At 32.0% G+C, this 24,768-nt stretch overlaps 1 protein-coding gene across 1 annotated transcript in view; it reads left to right on the top strand.

The window, feature by feature from the left end:
• Positions 1-239: 239 nt before the first annotated feature.
• LOC124371780 (protein shuttle craft-like) overlaps positions 240-24,768 on the top strand; it is a gene marked incomplete at its 5' end in the record, with an annotated part of 43,234 nt that continues 18,705 nt past the window's right edge. The window contains 11 exon segments of the mRNA XM_046830123.1: positions 240-324; positions 7,668-7,833; positions 8,126-8,434; positions 9,521-9,649; positions 9,651-9,686; positions 10,311-10,439; positions 10,441-10,465; positions 15,682-15,881; positions 15,994-16,218; positions 18,416-18,591; positions 19,640-19,838. Of these exon segments, the coding sequence (XP_046686079.1) occupies positions 240-324; positions 7,668-7,833; positions 8,126-8,434; positions 9,521-9,649; positions 9,651-9,686; positions 10,311-10,439; positions 10,441-10,465; positions 15,682-15,881; positions 15,994-16,218; positions 18,416-18,591; positions 19,640-19,838 (1,679 nt within the window).

The raw sequence follows: 24,768 nt of genomic DNA, 5'->3' as shown, positions 1-24,768 counted from the left end.
TAAAAGAATCTCTGATGACCTGTCTGATGAGAGATCCCTAATGAGGCTTAACAGGGAGCTTACAAGGATAGAATGAAGCACTGGAAGTTCGCAATCATGGTGGGAGGGAGTACTTTAATGGATTAGAGTTAGAGATTGTAAGATACACGTGAATTAAATTATATTTTTAAGAAACAATTACGACCTGTTCTTGCTGGAGAAAGCTTGTAAATGTATCTGTTGTGGTTATGTTGTTGTAGTGGATGATGCAGCATCGCCAGCCGAGATAGCGAAGGGAGATAGACAGACACTGCTGAAGAATAGAGGCACAACTGGAGTGTCTTTGTATGTTGTGAGACTTGTGAGCTATGTACGTCAGTCTGATCAAACCTGGTGTTGTCCTCAACTGCTATCATGTACTACTTCACTTACGTTGTATCATTAAATGGGCCACAATACTTCTAAGAGCTGGTAATGTTTCTTATTTTGTAATTGTTTTTTAGTTCATGAATTAAATAATTTTTTCCTACCCTCAATAATAATAGGACTATATTAAACTGGTTTCATGCAGTGTAGAACTAGATGTTAGGACTAAAAGGGTCTGTGTTTAAAACAAAATCTCAGGTTCAAAACATAAGACGAGGTTTTTCATATTTTCTTAAATTAAATGAGTTAGCCAATGGCACAGTGTAGCCGTTATTGCAAGATAATCAAATCAAGCAAAGTTGAACGTGAACTACTGCTTGGAAGGGGTGACCTGCTGAGTGATCTGCTGCCCTTGCAAGGCAGCTCGGTTAGCCCGCCTGCAACAACAATTGGTGGGTGGTTCGGATGTCAACTTTTAAAACCATTGGTCCCCAGATTAAAGGGTTAGAGAGGGCTTATTAATCCTCTCCTCACCTGGTAAAGTAAGACATTCTTTGGCTTTTTTAGTTAATTTGAATTGAGTTGTTTTAACTGGAAACTCAGGAAATTATATTCATTCAGTATGAGCTGACACGTGATAAAAACATGAAAGTTAGCAAATCAAAGTTGTAACATTTGGTGGCAACCTTATTAAGTTAGTTTTTGTCAAGTTAAATTTCAATGTTGCATCCAGTTCTCACAGGATTTTTATATACTCTACAGTATATTGATACTATGGAAAATCAAGGGTTTTAAAAGGTAACTATTTTTGTTTTATCATCCAACTGTAGATTGTTTCTTGGAAGAGGTTATACAACTGAATTATTAAAAAATGAATATTTTCATGACGTGGAATATATATTCACTATAATGTAAGAGGAATATTTAGTTCAAATTGTTTATAGTTTTCCATAGACATTGAAGTACTTAACTAACTCAGTGTGAGTATAGTTTTATTTGTATTATTACTAAGTAAAAAAGCTAGGTATTTTTTTATTTATCACAACAATAAAAACTGAAAAAAATATTTGCTGATTACGTATTTAAAAAAAAACAATTTGATAAAATTTTTTTGGTACTATATTAGTTATTTTGTGACCTATTAGAGACTGTTAGTTAGTAGCATTATTCTTTATCTGTAAATGTGATGTGCTAAACTTGTAGAGAACGGATGGCGATGATTGGCGATGCCGCTGCTTGCCAGGAATGTGACAGTGTCCATCCCTAAGGGACTACTATTGCTTCTGTGCAGTGGCAAGATGATGAATCCAGAGTAGGAGTCGTCGTACAGACACCACAGCACATTCGTTGTGGCGAAGTATGCAATAGGTCTAAGGTGTTTGGCTAGTGAATACTACAGTTGTGTCCACCGCCTTTGTACTTTGCTGTGTCACCCGGGCCCCCTGCCCTCCCTGCGTCGCCCTTGTCCACATAGGTAAGAATGTGATTGAAACAAGTGCACTAAAAAATCACTAGTGACAACAACCCTCCACCTCTACCCTATGATTAGCTTCGTTAATTCTTCAGTTTAGTATTGTGGTGATACTTATTTTATCATATTTTAGCTTTGAGTAAGGATTTGCCATAGAATTTTTATAGAGATTACTGGGTTTTAAGGGCAACAAAGGGAAATTTTTGCAAAAAACTTAAAATTTTAATTTTTAATATTAATCCTACAATAATGCGTTATATCATGTACATTTTTTGTTGAAATCATACTTAAGAACAAAAAAACTGTCTTATGTTAGTAACTTATATTCACTCACCATGTAATAAATTGCCAATTCTAAAACTCACTCTCTCTCTGTAAACTTTTTCTATTATTATTAAGTGGGTTTCTCCCTGCGGGGAAACTTTATAAACTTCCAGGAATACTTATATATTCACTATATATATATTATATCTTATTATATTTAGTATATATATATTATATATATTAATAATACTGGCAAATTACTGGCTGAGAATAACTAAAATTTTATGGCGTCCCAGCAGAAGTGATTACTGGTGAACCTGATCGAAGGAATTGAATGTATCAAGGCAAAACATTTTTGTAACTTGCTCTGTAATCTGTATTTTTAAAAGGCTCTTACGTCTCAAATTGTTTATATCAGCAATTTAGCTTATGTTGTAAGGCTTAATGTTTAATTGAATGAATTAATTTTGACTGTTATAGAAAACAAGATAAATGCCAAATTAATGAATGTGAGAAATTATTCAGCATTCAGCTGTCTCTTTTTAATTAGTTCTTGAGGAACATTTCCTTAATTTACATCTTTAGGAGGGTTTTCTCTTGTTTTCTTGTTTTCTTAATTTAGGAAAAAAAAGAAAATTAGACTGACAATAGAGCCAATTACAAGGATTTTAGTTTGTCAAATATATTAATATTCAAAGTATATTTTGTCAAGTGTGCTAGAAATGTCTTTTTACCAAATAAAATCAATTGATAAATAAAAGAGGGTTCGTAATACACTTGAATCTATGAGTTACAATCATCTAGTAGCTCTATCCCCACCAATTGACTGATGTGTGCTTTCAGATGAAAGTGATGAATGGGACTAAGTTAGTTATTCTTAAATAGTCTTGAACGTTTAATTAATGACCAATAACCTAAATCCATATAATGTTAGTTGAGTTGATTAGGAAAATTTATTAATATAGGTTTATGTTGATGGTTAATTTTACTAATACCAAAATATTGAGTATTATGGCTGCTAGCTGATAAGGTAGGTAATTAAAAATAGCTTATTAACCCTTTCAGGTCGCAAATTTTTTTATCCTTGATTTCAGCCAGGTCGCGACTCTGTTTTTAGTGATTTTAGCATGCATACATTTCTAGTTGTTTAAACAACTGTAGATGTTTAATTTGCCAAACAAAAATATATTCTTTTTGTTAGGACTGTTAAAATTATTAAAATATAAAATGAAATACAGTTTTTTATCACAAACTGGTAATTTTTTTATTGTTAAAAAATATATATCTAAAATTCAAATATGTATATACAAAATTTTTACATAACTTGATATTAGTTTATCAATTACCTTCTCTAAAAAATTAAAACAATATAACCTATTTATAAACTTTTTATGAATGTTTTATGATAGTTTCTCTTACCTTTTATGAAGATCTTTTGAAGGTTGAATACATACGCATTTGTATAATAAAAAACTATTTATAACACTAAATATGTCACTTTATCGAATTCATTTGGCAAGAACACACAACCAAAAAATTTTTTTGGTACTAAATAATTTACACTATGGAAACAATTAGATTACATATTTACAATAAAAGGCTATTAAGTTTCTAAACTGTGAAAAATCAAATTTTCTATAATTATTTATATGTTTTGAGAGTGTGATACTTCTCAAAACCACTCTGTAGGACACAAACTTGGTTTCTGGGGTGCAGGTGGGCGCAATAAAACATTGTCTCTTTCCTCTTAATTTTTCTGTTTGCTGCTGCACACTTTACAGTCTCTTTTTTCTTATTTTCAAAGCTTCTTAGGAAGTGCTGTTTTACCATCAAGACGTTCAGGGTTGTCGGTGGTGGACTTGCGCTTGCGATGTTGCTGAGCTCCGAACACGTTTCCAACAAGCTCAGTTACTAACAAACTCCCTAAACTTTCGGTGTTCATAATTTTGTTTGGAAGATTTTATTCAACTGTTCCATAGTATATAGAAGGTAACTGTTAACAACTGAGAACCTCTAGAAGCCAGAAAAATAATTTTCTCCACCACTTTACGTTTTTTCTCATAAATTTGTATGATGAAAGGTAGTGGTCAATGAGATCAACACCTCCCATGAATTTATTATATTTCACAAATAACTGTTGGCTTCTCAATGTCTGTTGTAGCACCATTTTTTCCTTTTCCTTTTGACAATTGTTTTATCATTGTTATATAAAGTACTAAGCATTAAGGACATCACGTTTATCACGCCAAGCGGAAAAGTAAAACATCTTTATTGTGTCGAAATGCTTTTGTTTTGTGTTTGTTGCAATTTTTAAATTTTTTTTTCTTTATACCATCAGGTAACCCTTTTCTGTTTTGGTTAATTGTGCCAGTCAGATGTATATTTAGATTTTTTAATTCTAAAGCCAATTCTAAGCCAGTGTAATACCGATCTGTTAAACAAATGAAAGCCACAACCAAACCAGGATGGTTTTCACTCAACTTTGTAGCAAGGTGTACCACAATTCTGGCAGTAAATTGGTAAATCAGGTGTCGAATGAGAGATTCTGTGTGGTTGTTTTCCAAAAATAAGGTTCAAAGTTATACACATTAACCAGATCTAGGATTCGCTCAAAAACAAACACTTTGAGCCCCCATTTGTTAGGCTTGAGCGCATTATATGTTTTTAAAATTTACTCGACCTCTTTGAAGGCAACAGTACTTTCGTCAATACTATTTTCAAAAAGTGGTACAAAAATATTCCATAAATTTTGTTTGTAATTAATTTACAACAGATTTGATTTGGTCACTTCTTGACCTAACATTTGGATTGGTCACTGGAGCAGGTAAGTGTAAACACCAAAAATATTTGGGAAAAAATCTAGTGCGGAGAAAAAACAGAATGGAAAAATGATTGCTCAAAAAGCCAATTTGTTTGAGAAGTAGTCTTTTAGTTGAAGGTTTTGGAGAGAGGAGCCATAGCCAGAATTACACCAATAAAAGCTTTTAGTTCTTCCAAAGTAACATCATCAATCCATGAGTGCCAAGATTGACCTAGGCTTTAGAGGTTGGGCTAAATGAATTTTTTCTGATGCAAATCGGTTGGTCTCTTTGACTATATTTGACAGTAGCTCTGATGTAAAAAAACAATTGGAAAAAACTGTAAAACACTTACAGGTTTGTTTGTAGATGGTGGTTTGTAGCCCCCACTTGCATTTGTGTATGAATATTGAAACAATAGTCTGGCCCGTTGTAAGCACACCAATCAGTAGAGGGCCTATTAGATTGAGAAGGTCCTTGTCCTAAATTGCCTTCATCACTGTCTTCACTATCTCATCAGATAAATTTCATCAAATTTTTTAAAACGTTGGTAAAATCACTTCTTCATCACTGTCACTACTGAAATCCTGATAGTGTTCTTCATCTAGGCCTAGTTCCTAGTTTCATCTGCAATTGCAGTGTCACTAAGAGCACTTGTAGAAGGCCTTGGGTTATCCATTTTATTATTATAATCACTGGATAAATGTCATAAAATATAATGTTGTTCATTGAAAAACTAAAAGATAATATTGTTTAGTCTCTGTAACTAAATAAAAAACTAATTTTCAGCTGAGGCTAGTAGCTCAAAACTTACAACTATACATTTGTCTTCAAACTCCATTATTGCACACGAATAAATTTAATTTATTTACATAAAAAAGAACACATTCCTGAACACATTATTACTTATTACTACTTCTAACAACACCTACTCATTTATAAAAACAAATTATCTAAAAAATTACGTTAACCTCAACAACACTCACGATCGAACTCAGTGTGAGAAGTAAACAACTGGCTAGCATTCGCAATAGCAACAGACGCACGTGGCCGTGAGTCACGCCGGAAACAGCTGTCAACAGAAAAAGAAAAACTCTCTAGAAGTTCGAAAATCGGCCACTAGAGCGCAACAGTTCACGGGCTTGCATAATGGCGCTCGGGTACCGCGCCATACGCGCGATGTTGAAATATTTTTTATTGGCGCACGTACTGCGCCATACGACCGGGAAAGGGTTAAAAATTAGTTTTTGAATTTGACAGTTTCTGTTTATTTCTTCACTTGCTGTTTACAAGGAAAGTAAGTTAATTAGTAAATAGTCGATGTTGATTGTTCTTAAATTTGTACTTCAATAAGAACTATTTGTAAAAAGCATAGTTTATTTTGGCCAATAGTTTCTGCTGTTTATATAATTAAAACTACTAAGACAAATATATTGTTTTATAAATTTTAATATTTACTCTCTTTATATTCTTTTTGGTGTATGATATACGGTATTTAAATATATAAACAAATTATAAAAACAATCCCTTACAAAACATTTGGGAAATATGAGCTAATGATTTGATTCTACAATTTATTTTTGTATTAAAATCCATTAAAATCATTTGACTGAAATGTAAAGATAGATAAATTTCCAAGAGTGTCAGAATATTTTTGTAAATGAATTTAGATTGCTTTTCAAAATAGAGTTTGTTAGATAATTAAACATTTTATTAAAGGTTAAAATAATGCCCAAATAGATAGTATGCTGGGTAATATTAACATATTAAAAAACATCTGGTCAGCTTTATAAAAATTTGAAATTGAATGATCATGCAGAACAGTTCTGGTTGAATTCTTTACCATTTAATATATTCATCATGATGACGACTTATTTTTTGGACTTTTTTTATTTGCCGTTGATTTATCGTCAACAATAATGGCATATTATAATATATCTTTTTTTTTAAGTTAAACGTCTAAGTATAATCGAGATATGTATGTAGGCTTCCCAATTTTGCACAAAAAAACTTATTTCAATATGTTTTTTCAATTTTTTCATGTAAGTCCCAAGTGGTACCTGAAAAAATTGATTTACCTTAAAAATTAAGCAATTGTGCGTTCCAATGGGGCAACTATAGTCTAAGGTATTTATTGATAGTGCGGGATCACCTTTAACAAACCACAAAAGCAGGCAAACAATAAAAATTCAATAATGAAATTCATAGCAACATGTATCCCATCTGGCTAACAACGTGCCCGGTGTGTGTACCTGACCCGGTACAAAGACAACAGTTGTTGTGAAAGTTCGTGTTTACCTAATAGGGTTACACATTCATCGTGAACGTGTTAAGATACCTACATTGATCTCCAGTTCCAAAACTATATTTCTTATTACGTGTAAAACAAATTTGTTACTTTAAGTATAGTTGTTCTTCTTTAGTGCAAAAAGCTGGAGAATCCAAGTAGTAATTTTTCGATAGAATATATTCAGGATGAGAAGGGGGAATTTGTAGGAATTCCTGATAATCACACAATTAAAAAATTGCCATATTGTTAGTTATTTTTTTAAAGAAAAAAAACATATACTATTCTAAAAATGAAAAATCTTTTTTTATGTTGTAATTTTATTGTAACTAATATTAAATAATATAAAAAATGTTACTGTTATAACATTTAATATGGTTAAATTGTTTGACTATTTTATTAAACTTTTTAATTTGTTATTGGTATGTTATGGTACAATTATGTTATACAAAATATCTACCCTAATCCAGTATAAAATTAAATATATATTTTGTATGTGTAGGGAGTGTGGGTGTGGATTGAGCACTCAGACAGTTCAGTGTGGTCAGCTACAACCCCTAATATGTAGTTCCACATGTGGCAAGAGTCTGTCTTGTGGCGTACACAAACTGCTCAAACAAGTGCCACCTGGGTCCGTGCCAGCCGTGCGAGGTGATCATCAAAACAAGGTAATTTAGTTACTGGACTTTGTACCGATTACAATTTGTAACGTTAATTTATTAATTGTTTACAGTACAGTATTTTAGTGCACAGGATAAAAATAAAACCAAAACCTCATTCAGAATAAATTGGTCCATTAAAAGAATATTTAGAGGTTGATAACGAAAGTCTTGTTGAATAGATAATTTTGAATTAAGAGTTGTTTGAAGTTGAAAATGTGATAGTGAATATGAAGATTTGTTATTTGTTATGAAGTGTCATGGTAAGTTTTCAATAGTAACATGTTAATTGTGATTTCAGTTTGTTATTGTGGGAAGGAGACCAAAGAGCTGGATTGTGACGGGAAGAATTGTGAGGGTGAAACGTTTAGTTGTGGGTCACCCTGTGAAGCCAAGTTGTCATGTGGACAGCATGTGTGTGAGGAGATCTGCTGCCACGCAGAGCCGTGTGGCTCCTGTCCTCGAAGACCCCAGCCAGGTCACTCACTGTCCCTGTGGCCAGACACTCAGTCCCACCCAGCTCCGCAGCTCCGCAGCTCCTGCTTGGACCCTATCCCCACCTGCGGTCAAATCTGCTCTCGCCAAACTCTCCTGTGGTCAACCCAACCTAGTTAGTACCCAATTTTATGCTAACATAGATTTAATTTCTACAAATTTAATGTACAAATAACATTTTTGTGAAAAAGTTTCTTATTAAGAGTGTAATTTTTCTTCATTTTTTCTAATGTTTGTTTTGTTTCATATTTTGAGTAGTAAACTGAATTTGTTACGACAAAAATCACATACTTCTACTCAGTGTTTACTAACCAGCAGCAAAACTACTGTGCAAATTATGTTAGCTTCTTTTAAGATTTTTTTTCTCTTATAACAAGAAGTTGAGAGAAATTGCACTTAGTACTAAAAAGAACCTTTGTTGTGCTGCTTTCGGAGTTACTGCTATACTTGAATTTTTATATAATAATGAAATATAGTTTACAATACCTCATGGTACTCTGAAGATACTCCTACGCGAAATCAAAACTTTATTATTTATAATATAATAACATATTAACACGTAGTTAGAATCATAAAATGTAATTAAGTGGTATTTCTTAAATTCAGTAAATGTGTAGCAGTAACATATAGAATAAAGAAACTGCTTAGCATAATCAGGAACAACCGCCTAGTGAATCCATTAATCATTGACTGTATTTAGAGATAATACTGTGTGTGTTACCTTTTACAACAAATTGGGGATATGTCACAGGGGTATAACTTTACCTAAAGATATCCTCCCTCTCTGGAGTATTGTAAATAATAGACATTCCTTACTTGTTGTCTTTAGAAGACCTGACTGGGTGAAAAAAATAAAGAATATTTTTAACAATATATTTATTGATTGATTTCAAAATTTTTTGGGTTTTCATTCTGCTGGTTTAATTTAGGAAATTATGATTCTTACCTATAAACTCATAAATCATTCTAAAATGGCTCATTTTAACAGTAATGTAAAATGTGAATGCTAATTGGTCTTTTCAAGACCTAAGTTAGTACAAAAATACAAAAAATATTTGTTATTCTGAAATGCTGGAGTGTTATAAATTTGTTATGTAAATTTCATGATAGCTGACTAAAAACACTTCTTAGAGATGCAAGGAAATATAAAAAGATAACTAAAAGTACAAAACGATCATCAGAAAGTGAAATGTGTGTTCAGGTAAACCCTCACCAATGCAAGGCGCTGTGCCATGAGGGACCGTGCCCACCTTGTGACCAGTCCACTCTTGTACGCTGTCGCTGTGGCTACATGGACCAGGAGATTCCCTGTACTGAACTTTACTACAAAAGGTGATGATGCTCGGTGTCAAAAAAAATGTACCAAGGTAAGTGTAATATGTCCTTGGAATATTTGCAAAGAATTAAGAAATTCACAGCTTGTTGGTTTAATCTTGTATCACTTGCAATTCAATATTTGCAAATAAATTGTATTAAATCAATTTTTTCACGTAAATACAGGTTTTATTTTATTTTGTGCTTCTAATAATATATAAAAAACAATTTACTACCCAAAAATTACCTGAATTATACAATTACAAATTTGCAATAAAATATATGTGTTAAATTTTCATCAATTTTACTTGTCAGTGTTATGAGCATCCACCAAAATCACTCAGAATACATGTGTCAAGCTTTTAAAAGCAAATTAAATTTATTATTGTTATTAAAAAACTATTTTTTAAGTTTACTTTGGAAACTTTTGCTCTGAAATGAGGAATTTTTACTCATTATACACAATTCAACTCAATGTTTATTAAAATGGTTATTGCAAAATGCGCACAATGGTTTTCTAAAAAGAGCTACCACATTTTTAAATCCAAGTTATAAGGCGTTCCCAAAAATTTTTTTTATTAACTTTATAAACACTTTGACTCTATCATGTTTAATCTATATTATTATTAAACAAAAAAATGGAACTGTTTGATGGAGAGAGTACATCTGTGTTACAGAAACGTACATGTGGAAAACACAAGTGTAACCAGATGTGCTGTATAGATGTGGATCACTTGTGTCCATTGCCATGTAACCACATGCTGAGTTGTGGTCAACATCGCTGTGACCAGCTGTGCCATCGAGGACCACTGCCAACCCTGCTTGAGATCCAGTGAGTGAATAATAAGGACTACCATCTCATTTTCTTTCTTTGAAGTTTGTATTGTTAGTGGAAGGATTGTGAAGGAAACAGGATTTTTCCGGACATTTTGTCCTCGTTCAGTGATACAACAAAATCAGTAACACTACATTTCAAAATCTGCAATCTGATCTCTTCTTCAGGTGAATAACCTAACAAATTACTGTAATCTAAGTTAAAATAAACAAATGATATTGCAGCCTTTGTGACGTGTATTAGTCAGGAATCACAACAAACAAAATCAGTAACACTACATTTCAAAAATCTGCAATCTGATCTCTTCTTCAGGTGAATAACCTAACCAAATTACTGTAATCTAAGTTAAAATAAACAAATGATATTGCAGCCTTGTGACGTGTATTAGTCAGGAATCACAACAACCAATTTGACAGACCAACCCATCAGTTGAAATTAGACCACTTTGGTTGCCAATTCTGGGAAAATGAACTATCAAGGAAACCTAAAGTATCAAACATATTATAGATTTATAATAAACCAATGCGGACTCTCACAGTATGGTTTTTTTAAGAAGTTCTCTCCCATTCGCTTCCTTTTTTGCCGCCATCTTGTTTCTGCTGTGATGTATCATCATATTATTGGTCTCTGCTGGTCGGAGAGTGCAGATCTATTGTGATGTGTATTATGTAGTTCAGTTTTAATAATTAGTGTTGTGTTTTTTTTTTTTGTAAGTGCATGTTTTAGAGTTAATGTGCATGAAGGTGACATACTACATGGTTTGTTGTGATGCCTGACTTATGCGTGTCACAACACTCTGGTATGATTTGTGTATTTTAACCTAGATTGTTATGTGTTAGGTTAGTTATTAACCTGAGGAACAGATCATATTGTAGATCTCGAAACGTTTGTGTTAATTTTTTTTGTATCACTGAACAATGGCAAACGAGCTAAAGTTTTTCTTTACATCTATCTTAGTGTCATGAGTGTGGTGATTTTTATGAAAATCACAAATCACAGGTGCATCAGTTGCACAGCATTCATCATCAACAAGGTAATTTAAAAATGCAATATAAACTCAACAGGCATCAAATATATTGTGGCACTTTTTTAGTTTTATTTGTCACAGATATTAAGTTCCAACATTTTATTCTAAATTGAGGTGAACACCTTGACAGAAATATATTTTTTAATTCTATATATTTCTGTCAAAGTGTTCACTGAATTCTGAACAAAATATTGGAACTCAACATCTGTGACAAATCAAACTGGAATTCTAAGTTGAAGGTAGGCATTTCTAATACCTTTAACCGTGGTTAAAATGTTTTAAAAAATGTTTTGTAAATGTCAAGTGATAGGTAAAGGAATTGTCAAAAAAATGAGTTTTTCTTTCACCATCTTATTATCTTGAAACTATGACATTTGGAAAATCGTTTAAATTAAAAAAAAAATGTTTGTGTTTTCTACTGACTTTTAATTTTATGACCAGCAAGGTATTTGTTGAAGGTTGACAATATTGACTTAGAAATGTATATGTCTAATGTTTATAAAACTTTTAAATGTAAGAAATTGTAAGAAAAGTTTATACAATTTACAAAGGAGATAGATACGGATAACTCAGTAATGTATAGATGTGGATACTTGTGTCCATTGCCATGTTACCCATGGATGCGTTGTGGCAGATCTATTGTGACAGCTGTGCCATCGAGGTTACTGCCAACCCTGCTTGAGATCCAAGTGAATAGTGAATAATAAGGACTAACCATTTTTTCTTTCTTTGAAGTGCATGTTGTATTGTTAATGTGCATGAAGGGTTTCGTGACATACTTTTTCCGGACATTGGTCCTCGTTGTGCTGCCGTGATTACAAACAAAATGCAGTCAACAACTACATTTCAAAATCTGGTTATGAATTTCTACTTCTTCAGGTGAATAACTAACAAATTGATTGTTAAAATAAACAAATGTGTTGGTTATGTGATATTAGTCAGGAACACAAACAACAAAATCAGTAACTATACATTTCGAAAGTTGTGCAACTCTGATCTCTTGTATCACCTGAACAATGGCCCTAACGAAATTAAGTTTTCTATGTTAAATTTAAACAAAAATCTTAGTTGCAGCCTCATGAGTTGTGGTGTTTTTCAGTTCCGGAATCACACACAGGTTTGACTGACCAAAAACCCATCAGTTGAACAGCATTCCACTTTGGTTGCAACAAGTCATGGAAACTTGCAATATAAATCAACAGGCATTCAAACCTAAAGTATCTTTTATAAGTTTTATTAAACCAATGCGGGATCACCAGTAGGTTTATTATAGAAGTTCCTCATTCGGCTTCCTATTTGCCGTGACCCTCTTGTTTCTGCTGTGATGATCATCATATTATTAAATCTGCTGGTCGGAGAGTGAAGATCTATTGTGATGTGTATCACTGTAGTTCAGTTTTAACATAATTAGTGTTGTGTTTTTTTTTTTCTGTAAGTGCAAACTGTTTTAGAGTTGAATGTGCATGAAGATGTGACATAAATACATGGTTGTTGTGAGCCCCAGCCTCTGACTTAAAATGCGTGTTACCAACAACCATATGGTATGATTTGTGTATTTAATGCTAGATTGTTATGTGTTAGGTTAGTTATTTTAACCTGAGGAACAGAAATCTTATTGTAGATCTCGAAAGTACACGTGGTATTTATTTTTTTGTATCACTGAACAATGGCATACGTCCTAAAGTTTTCTTTATAAACATCTATCGCTTAGTGTCATGGAGTGTTTTTGGGGGGGTTGAATTTTTTATGGAAATTCACAAATCACAGGTGCATCAGTTGCACAGCATACATCATTACAAGGGTTGATTTAAAATGCAATATAAACTCAACAGGCATCAAAATATATTGTGGCCACTTTCTAGTTAGTTTATTTGTTCAAGATATTAAGTTCCAAACATTTTATTCTAATTTGTATTTCAGCCGTGATACAACCTTGACAGAAGGAAATTATATTTTTGTTAATTCTATATTATTTTCTGTCAAAGTGTTCCACTGAATCCTGAACAAAATATTGGAACTAATCATACATATGGATGACCAAAATCAAATGGAATTCTAAGTTGAAGGGTAGGAATTTTCTAATACCTTTAAATCCGTGGTTATGATATGTTTTGAAAAAATGTTTTGTAAATGTATCAAGTGATAGGTAAAGATGATTGTCAACATTTTTTAATATCATGAGTTTTTCTTTCACCATGTTAGTATTCTTCGAAACTATGAAATTTGGAAATTCGTTAAATTAAAAAAAAAATGTTTGTGTTTTGCTACTGACTTTTAATTTATTTGACTGCACAAGGTATTTGTTGAAGGTTGACAATAGTGAATTTAGTAATGTTTAAATATGTCTAATGTTTATAAAACTTTTAAATGTAAGAAAATTGTAAGAACAAGTTTATAAATATTTACAAAGAGAGATAGTTTTTTAACAATAAATCAGTTATGAAATGCATAAATGTTAAACAGTTCCTTATTTTATAAAATTTTTTAATTATAAAATTATGAGTGTAATATAAAAATATTACAGAACTACATATAAACCAATAGGTTGATTCCAACACTTGATTCCTTAATTACTCAATAACCCCCATTCTTAGTTGTATTAAGAATGTATGATTCTCAATACCACAGCTATTTTCACATGATTCCAAAGCCAGGTTTTAACATGAGAATTTATATGATAGAAAATAGCAGGCTTATCTTTACTGGGCTCGGAAAAGATAATTTACATCATTTTCTTTGTAGATTCTATTCTATTAATGTCTCTAATCATATGACAAAGAAATGAAATATTCTTCCAGTCTGGTCAATAGTCTCGCTCTTTCTATCCTATCTAAATTCTTTAAGCTACCAGTTAATAATTATTTATTGATTATGTATGAAATACATTAATAACATACCAAAGTTAAAACATAACAATAAGTCTTAGGAGCAGAGTGCTAATTTGTATAAGCACACAACCCATTTTTGTTATCCCAAAATCGATAGAGGAATTCCTTTTAAGCAAAAATATATATTGTGAGCCAAATTTTATTTTGTTCATTTAGGATAAGTGTAACAGAGGAAATCTGCTTAGTTATTTGTACTGAAATCTGTATCGAATTCATAACCGGGAATACAAATTTTTCGTAGGGTTTCAGCATATAATATAGATTGTTTTGTATTGGCTCATTCCTAATTAAAATTTAATACAATTTTGTTGGAATTGGCCTATCTTCTTACTTTTTAGTAACAAATAACACCAATAAAATCGAATTCAGAACTAAGATTAAGACAACAATTTTTGGAATCAGAATTACACTTTTTTGTAATAGGTCCATTATTAGATATATATATATATATATATATATATATATATATATATATATATATATATTAGTATGTGCGTATATTTCAGTAAAACATCAGTGGAATGATCCTAATTATCGATGTTGGTTGGTGGGAATGTTTAGCTAACGAGGTGAGTAGAGTAGATAGATCTGTGGGTCCTGTCAGTTAGCAACTGTTTGATTATAACTTTGCTTGTAAGAAGTCTGGAAAATTTTATAATAAAAGGGCACAAAAATTAAAATTTATTTAGGTTATCTGCAATTATTGTTTCTAATGGTTTTGAGCTGTACCTAGAACTGACAATAGAATGTGATTTCTACAACCACTATTCTAAAATATTAAAACAAACCATATTATTTTGTAATGTTTTATAACTACTTATTTTTCTTTATGGTAAATAAATGCAAGGACTTCCTAATAATGACACTCAAATGCTCAGGGAATTGTAAGGTAACTCAGAATGGCACAACAATAGTTCCACAATTATATGTGTCAACTTTAGCAATTTTGAAAATTAAATTTGGTAGCTGATAATGCTTGATTATATCTGGGTTTCCATTTGGTTTGGATTTTGGAAAACCAGGTTTTGTGCTTATACAACACAAATTAGCTCTCAGCTCCTAGCTTTGTTGTGTATGTTAACTTTGATATGTTATTAATATATTTCATGAATATTTCAAGAAAGATTTATCTTATCTATATGTAGTAAACAGTCCTTAAGTTTTCTATGTTTTGTTTATTTGTATCTCTCACAGTAGTTAATTCAAAATAGCAATTTTAAAGTTGTTTTATTGTAATGTAAATTTATTAATGAATGAAATAAAAACAAGAAAATGACCAACAAAGTGTGATTGTACAGGTTTTGAGGAGTTGTTTTGTGAGTGTGGCAGCAGTGTTGTGCTCCCTCCAGTCCCATGTGGCACCAAGCCGCCGCCCTGCAACGAGCCATGTTCTCGTACACATGAATGTGATCATGAGGTACTGCACATGTGCCACAGCTTTGCAGAATGCCCTCCTTGTGGTGTTCTTACTTCTAAATACTGTTATGGTAAACACGAGGTAAGTAAACATTGCGTAAGAATTTTTAGTATGTATATTTTTACACTACTATGTATGTATACTTACTATATGTTATTGAATAGGCTTTTCTTTACAATGATGTTTGTTTCAGCTACGAAAAGCAGTGCCATGTTTTATGAAGGAGTTCTCGTGTGGACGTCCATGTGGTCGTTCCTTGTCATGTGGTCGACACTCCTGTATCCAGTCGTCGTGCCATGGTGGAGCTTGTGTGACCACTTGCAAGCAGCCCTGCACCAAACCTCGAGATTTTTGTGGCCATCCTTGCAACGCGCCCTGTCATGAAGGCGACTGTATTGATGCCCCATGCAAAGAAAATGTAATCCAGTTATTATTTATTTCAGTTACTAGTTATAAATCTGTTCCATATTGGTTTCGTACACACCGCATATTTCTTGGAACTCTATCAAAACAAAACTACTTTCCAGTGTAATGTATGGTATATCTGGTTAAATTGTTTGATTTTCATAAAATTCTGTAGGACATAAAACATGATATTGAATAATAACAACACTATCAATATTAAACTCAAATCGATGTATTTCATAACCACAAGACTTAACCCTTTGAGTGCCACGGGTATTTTCCGAAGGCATATGCATAAAGTGCCACGCTGTTTTTCGCACATTTGTAAGCTTTTGGGAAAAAAGCTGTTGTAAAATAACTACCAAACAGATTTCCATAATTTTGTTGTTGTTTTTTTTTCTTATTAAATGCAGAATATGATACATATCGTTACAAATAAAATTTGATTTATAAAAAATATAAAAAATTTCAGTATGTATAAAAAAAAGTTTTTTTACTTTTGTATAAAAAGTTAAGTTTCGACCTAATTTGTGTGTGTACGGTATTTTTAAGATTTTTTTTTTATGCCATGATAAAGGCCATATGATTCTAAATAAAACCCATGTGTAATATCTTATTCTAGAATTTTAAAAACATGGCATTATATGTATTAACAAAATGCTGCCCTGGTACCGACATTTTATAAACTGTACTTCATCTGTCAGAGTTTAGAAATGACTTAGTAATGATGTAGTTTTCCCAATAAATCTAATAAAACATTAATACAACACAAATAAATATGATTAGTAAATTTAGAAACAAATACTTGCTAACATATTTACATAAAAGTTTACATTTACTAAATAATAACCCTAATAATATTGACACTGAAAATTCACGTTTTTCGCTTGAACACAACTCAAATCATACATTACTTTTGTAAAGAAATACAGTAAAAATACTGTATAAGTTACTATTTTATTTTGTATTTACTCAAATGCTTGGTTATCGGCTCATAAACAACAAGAAAGGCCGTTACGCAACACGGTACTCGTCCGCTACGTCGCGTGACTGGAAGACAGAATCATCGTACAGGTACTTATAACAGCCCACTATTTTTGGACGAGTTTTCCTTATCAGAGATCAAAATAAACTTCATTAACAGCCCACTATTTTTGGACGAGTTTTCCTTATCAGAGATCAAAATAAACTTCATTATACGTTCCTTCTTCCATAGCGAATCAAATAATACTCGATGAGTCATACTTCCTATCTCCAAATAGACACACGAATGACCTGACATTTTCGAATAATGAAACGTTGTTCTTATAGTTTTTGATTTAATTGATTGTCGTAATAACTTTTAAATTCCAAAATAGGTTAAATAAAGTCATTTGTTTTTAATACTGTAATTTATTTTGTCCACGATAAGGAAAACTCGTCCAAAAATAGTGGCTTCTTGATAAGTACCCAAACAACATAAGTTTCACAGATAAAATAGTAGAGAAACAACATAAAACTCGTATTTATTGATAGTTTGGAACCTATTGAATACATCCGTCTGATTATTTGGCCAAAATAATCTTGTACTATATAAAATATTATCGAAATACGAAACGTCAAAATTGGCGACGCTGGCACTTTATGCACTTTTCGTACCGTCAAAATTAGCGACGCTGTGGCACTCAAAGGGTTAATATTGCTTTTGCCAATAATGCAAGACGGTTGCCAATGTTGCTATTTGTAAGTCAGCTGGTGGTAATATTCACTAATTAAATGTTCGACTGGTCATTTTCTTAAAATAAACTCTGTCTGTCTGCCCGTCTGTGTGAAGTCTTTAAGAAAGGTCCTAGAGAATTTTAACTTTTCAAAGAGTCCTCCTGGTCCGATGGAGAAACCATTGATTTTGGGATCAAAAGATCAAATAGCAGCAAAGTCGCAATAATACTAGAAAAGTTATAGTAAGTTTTGGTAAAGACTTTCATTACATTCTGTGAGGTCCTTTAAAACTCCATTGTATAGTTTAATTGTTTACCCAGATTGAAAATACTTGTAAACTGTAAATTCATACCCTAATCCAGCCTGAATTGGCAAATTAATTTGTGTTAGGTAAGTGAAACAACGCTATGCGTTTAAAAATTAAATTGAGTTTATGAAAAGAAAGGCACGTTGCTAAAATGCATAAATGCTAAAATCTAGGAGAAGGAAATTCAATAATGTTCCGTTTATAGGTTGTGGTGACGTGTGAGTGTGGCCATCGAAGTATGTCTCGACCCTGCTATGAGAACAACAGTGAGTACCAACGTATCGCTACGTCATTATTGGCTTCCAAGATGGCCGATGTACAGCTTGGACGTTCAGTTAACTTAGATGACATGCAGGGTCCTCGCAAATTCACCATTAAATCGTAAGTTTAATGAACGTTAATAATTGAGTTTTTTAAATTGTGTTTTTAAGTATAAATAAAAATTTCTTTCTTGGATAGTCTGTGAATTTCCAGAACTTGTCAGAGTAAATCTACTAGTCTATTACTGCCTTTCCAGTTTGTTTAAACATTCATGACCGATTCTCTAAAATGTATTACAAATCTTATATGCTATAACACTTTACAAGTCTAACTTATACAGTTTTCAGAATAATATAGTGATTTTTAACTTTTGTTTTTCAACATTTGAATTTAAAAATTGATGAAAGCTATTTGATGACTTTAAAATAGGTGTAGTAGTACGTAATTTAGTCAGTATAAATTACAATTTTCTCCTTCAAGTAGCTTAAAATTGAGTTAACAACATTTTTTTAAACAGTATGTGGTTCTAATATCATAATAACATGCAGCAGCAACTGGCAAATATATGAAATATTAACTGTTTCATGAGGATTAAAATGCTTGAAATGCATTTGTATAATAGAACTATAGGAAAAATGCTAATCAATATAAGCAGTTTGGACAATATTGGTTGTAAACTATCATTAAATTAACACAATAACAGCTAAACGTCATTTAGCCGTATGCAGTGTATAAAAAACTATCAGCTAGCTAAATGACAGAGCACATGGCTATTTATCAGCCGATTTTGTAACTAAAACTACAACCTCTATAATTGATTATTATAGTTGATTTAGACAATGAGTTAAAGAATTGATTTACACAGGTTTCACCAAAAATATGTTAAATAAGAATGCTATCTAATGAATTGTGTCTTAAATTAAGACAATACAACAGTTAAGAGAAACATAAATAAATAGTAAGTAATATACAGCTTATATGAGTTACAGAGTCAAAAATTAATTACAACTTGAACAAATAATGTTGTATAGATTCAGTATATTATAAAACATACCAAGGCCTTATGGCCAAACGATCTTGAGTTAAAACAAATTCACTAAGTAGTATTTTTTATGTAGATTTTTATGAGAGCTGTAACATTATAATTATTATGAAATGTATTTTACAGATTAGAGTGTTCAGAAGAATGCCGGGTTGTTGAAAGGAATCGACGTCTGGCAATTGGTCTTCAAATTCGTAACCCAGACCTGAGTGCCAAGCTGACTCCTAGATATTCAGACTTAATGCGAGGTTGGGCAAAGAAAGACCAGCGCTTTTGCCAATATGTGCATGAAAAACTTACAGAGCTTGTTAAACTAGCCAAAGAGGTAATTTTAACTACACTAAGTTAACATAAAAAATACAAATGTGGAAAATCAAAATGTTGAGTCAAATCAAGGTCACTAATATTCATCCATTTATTTACGTTGACACTTAAAAATCTAGTTTCTTCATAGCAATGTGGTATGTCAGGAAAGAGCAGCCAGAGGATGTGACCAGTTGGTTGCAATAAAAAGTTAAAATTGAGCACTTAAAGCATTGCACTCCTATGTGTATGTTCAGATGAAAACTTGTCTGGGATTGTTATCAGTTTGTTTCCTCTCTTGATAGGTTCAACAACATTTATGTCTGTTGGATTCTAGACCATGAGGGAATTGTGGAAAATGAAAAGACTGACGCTTTGTTAACCTTGGGCTCAGCATTAAACAAGACAGTACTGTAAGAGTTCTGTGGAATCCACATGTGTAATATTTACACACCAAAAGATAAGTAGATGTATACCAAACAAACAAGAAAATGGAGAGTGTTGCAAAGCTTAAAGATATTTAATCTTCTTTGTTCACCTTTTCACAATATGTAGAAATAGAAGAAACCATTTTTACAATAAAAGTCAGTATATAAGGGCTCATAGATCACAGTTGCAAACACTGCGGCTCGGTGTGTCCCAAGGTCTATTCTGGGACCTTTATTGTTTTTATCTTATATAGGAGGTTTGCCGTGGATAATGAAGGGGTTGAATGGTGCCTTATGTCTGTATGGGGATGATTCAAATGCTTTGTTTCCTGGTCAGAAGCTTGAGAATATTAAAATTTTCATCATATATTGGTCTAAGTAGGATTAAACATTTTTCGACAAAAATAATCTTTTACTAAATTCAGAAAAATTGAAGTATATTTCTTTTTCTTCAAAGCAATCCAGATCAAACTTCAACTGTGACATATTCCTACACAATGACAGGCTTATCAAATAGACCACACAAAGTTTCAGGGACTTGTAATAGATCAAAATTTAGCCTGGGATAAACATGTCGATCATGTTATTAATAAGATGTCTACTGGTCTATATGTGGTCAATTATTAGCAACAAATGGAAAAAATTAGTATTTTAAATACACTTAAATTAATATATTTTATTGATCCACTCACATTTACCTTACGGAATAAGCATTTATGAAGCAACAATGATAAACAATTTAGATAGGCTATTGGTCCTTACAAAAAAATCTTTGTGAGAGTCGTGAAACATTTCAGATTCTGTTAAACACATTTTTTCTTAACTTGGAATTCTGACAGTATATGGTTTACACATTTTGAATCAATAATTTATATAAAACAATTTTTTACTCCTATACTAAAACTAATAAACACACACACACATATATATACAGGGTGTACATAAAGTCCTGCACGGGTATAATATTTTCTGAACGATAACAGATAAATCAACAAGATTTGGTACATCAATACTACACCTAAAAATCTACTTTTTGAAGGAACTATCAGTTTTCTGTAATATCATGGGGACGTCCCGCAAAGAGTCGGAAGGAAATCTTAAATAGGAGCATAGGTCAATATGCACATCATTTTAAAGGGCTTATCTAGCAGAGTTTAATGCCGCAAACCGCACTCAAAAAGATTGATCCAGTACAAAATGGCGGCTGTTCAAAGGTTTTACTTGGTTACATTTTATTAGTAGCCATAACCCCAGTACAACAAAACTGCAACCAAACGAATACTGCAGCTAACTACTACATTATGCTTGTCAGTTGTACAGAAGTGAATTATGACGTTAGTTGTCCTCAAGGGTTACAAATTTGGTCCTAATATATTGATAACGGGGAAAACCTGATAACAGTAACAAATAGAAATCTGTTATCTTTGGGTCGCAGTTAGGACTTTCCTATTAGCCAGTCTATTCCTGGTAGGCTATTCTAGTTTTCTTGTTTTAGTAGTGCTGTCCATCCCGCATAGGTCAATATGGACATCATTCCAAGGGCTTATCTAGCAGAGTTTAATGCCGCAAACCGCACTCAAAAAGATTGATCCAGTACGAAATGGCGGCTGTTCAAATGTTTTATTTAAAAAATATGTTTACTTACCGAATGTTTTCAGAGTAAATGTTCGAATTGTGAATGTTCGGCTGCCTCTCGTGAAAGTAGTCAGTAAATAAATGGCATGCTTCCTCGTGTGATCGTCTGTTATTTCCCCAACCAACCATCATAAGAAGTGTTATACGTTCACGTTCGTCAAGCGACATAGTGTAGTTGAAGAACTACAAGCAATACGACAAACTCTTTTGTACTAAAGCGCACTGATAGAAAGGATGGACAGCACTACTAAAACAAGAAAACTAGAATAGCCTACTATGAGTAGACTGGCTAATAGGAAAGTCCTAACTGCGACCCAAAGATAACAGATTTCTAATTCTTACTGTTATCAGGTTTTCCCCGTTATCAATATATTAGGACCAAATTTGTAACCCTTGAAGATAACTAACGTCATAATTCACTTCTGTACAACTGACAAGCATAATGTAGTAGTTAGCTGCAGTATTCGTTTGGTTGCAGTTTTGTTTTACTGGGGTTATGGCTACTAATAAAATGTAACCAAGTAAAACCTTTGAACAGCCGCCATTTTGTACTGGATCAATCTTTTTGAGTGCGGTTTGCGGCATTAAACTCTGATACATAAGTCCTTTAAAATGATGTGCATATTGACCTATGCTCCTATTTAAGATTTCCTTCCGACTCCTTGCGGGACGTCCCCATGATATTACAGAAAACTCATAGTTCCTTCAAAAAGTAGATTTTTAAGTGTAGTATTGATGTACCAAATCTTGTTGATTTATCTGTTATCGTTCAGAAAATATTATACCCGTGCAGGACTTTATGTACACCCTGTATATATATAATACTCGTTTTAATCGATATATCGATCAACACAATCTTGAATTTTGCAAAAAGAAAACATATTACAGAGATGTGAGATATTTACATAATTTACCAAACAAAATTTAAAAGGGAAACAGGTATGTTAAAATTTTAAAAATAAGTTATGGATTATTTACCTAATTTGTATCTATATTCTTTTAAGGAATATTTCAATATAAAAACCGGTTAATTCATTTAAAGAAGAATTGAAGATAAATTGTTAAGATTTAATTTATCATTTGAATGAACTAATGCTACCATTTTTGATTTATACTGTTAAATTATTATTACCACTTCGTTTTATTTGAGTGACGCTATTCTTTGTACGTTGTACGTACGGGGTGTAGCCCTTGTACATTGGGCTGGCTATGCATTTTCAGATTTTATTTTTATTTTTAAGCTAAAAATGAAGAATAACTTTTTCCAGTTTTCACTTCTTTTAGCCACCAGCTGCTATTTTAGTTTTTATTAACAAATTATCTCTAAAATTAGTAAAGCTTAAGAAACCAAATTTGGCTCAAGATTTGAATACGTAAGAGGAAAATAATACATAATAATGGTGTTATTTTCTTTAACCCTTTTAACCCGGCCATTAAATCAAGTGATGTGCCAGAAATCCCAAGCCATTTTCAGACAAAATGTAAGGGTTTTGTAAAAAAATTCATAACTTAGTTATTTTTTAAGATATTTAGGTAATTATTTTTTTGTTTTACTTCTTTATACATGTAGCTTACAGAAATATACAAATAAAATTATTATTTTGAAAGTATTTTTTTTTAAATGCATATACATATATAAAAAATAAATAAAAATGAAAAAATTTCAAGTTTGAACATGGAAACCATATAGATAAAAAAATATTTGACACAAAAATACCCATTTAATTTATGATATATTTAATCCTTAATAAAAGGAAACAAAAATTATAGGCCTATCTTATTTACAAGTGGAGTAACATCAATTTTTGTAAAGCCGTGTAAATTTTTCTTTTTGCCATTTCTGGGCAAGGCAATGTAACAAGACCTTTGAAATTCACAGTACTTAAAATAAACATAAAACCAAAGTTATTTCTGACAAAATAACTAATACTGTTCATAATCTAAATTTTAAAAAAGTTTTAAAACAATATTTACATCACTACAAAATGTAAATTTTCAAGATATCCATCACTCAAATCGTCGTAACTAATCACATCCACACCATTTGCAACTAGGTTACTAATTATTGTATTTTCACTTACGGGAGACTTTGAACGATGTCTTTTACTCATTTTGAAATAAAACAAATAATAAACTAAACTTTAACTGCCGTACTTTGTACTGCTTTAACCTAAAACTGTGAAGAAAACGGAATATTCACAACCACGTGATATACAGCTGTCTGCAACAAGCGTGAGCAGTCAGTCGAGACGAACTGCAATTGCTGTCACAGACTGACAAAATACGAAGTCAAACCATTACAAACTAATATATTTCGATGCAAAATATCTTTGTGCACAAGTCTGTGAAATTTCAAAGCATTTGGTGAAATAGGTGGCCAGTAAAGTAATAAAAAGTGCACGTCCGCACTATACGGACGTCGGGAGTTGACGCCATTTTTACGACGTCCGTATAGTACGGACGTCGGGGTTAAAAGGGTTAATATTAATGAAATGGCGTTTCTTGAAAATGTTAAAAGTTAAATGAAAAAACCCTGTATAGTTATAAAAAATGTACCTGAAACCAACTATTTGGAGAATTTTATTGCAATTCCAACGGTACTAGTTTCAATGAAATCCGTCAAGGCATAAGCAAGCACAACCACTGTAAAGGTACGCTTGCACAAGCCAGAAGCAGCAATCATTTTGTCTTCTGATAGGGGTCAGTTGTAACAAATTTATAAGGTATCACCTAATTGGACAATGTTATTACAATCCCAACGGTATAGGTATAATGTCTTGAATTTTTGTTTTTTTTTTTGTAGATAAATATATTGTTTTTGTACATATAATACATTGATCACTTATTTAACGTTTTTATACAAATAAAAAAAATTATCAACAAAAATTT

Source organism: Homalodisca vitripennis, unplaced genomic scaffold, assembly GCF_021130785.1.
Source record: "Homalodisca vitripennis isolate AUS2020 unplaced genomic scaffold, UT_GWSS_2.1 ScUCBcl_1973;HRSCAF=6263, whole genome shotgun sequence".
NCBI classification, from domain to species: domain Eukaryota; kingdom Metazoa; phylum Arthropoda; class Insecta; order Hemiptera; family Cicadellidae; genus Homalodisca; species Homalodisca vitripennis.
Note: the sequence above shows the minus strand (reverse complement) of the source record. Positions and strands in the feature narration are given on the sequence as shown.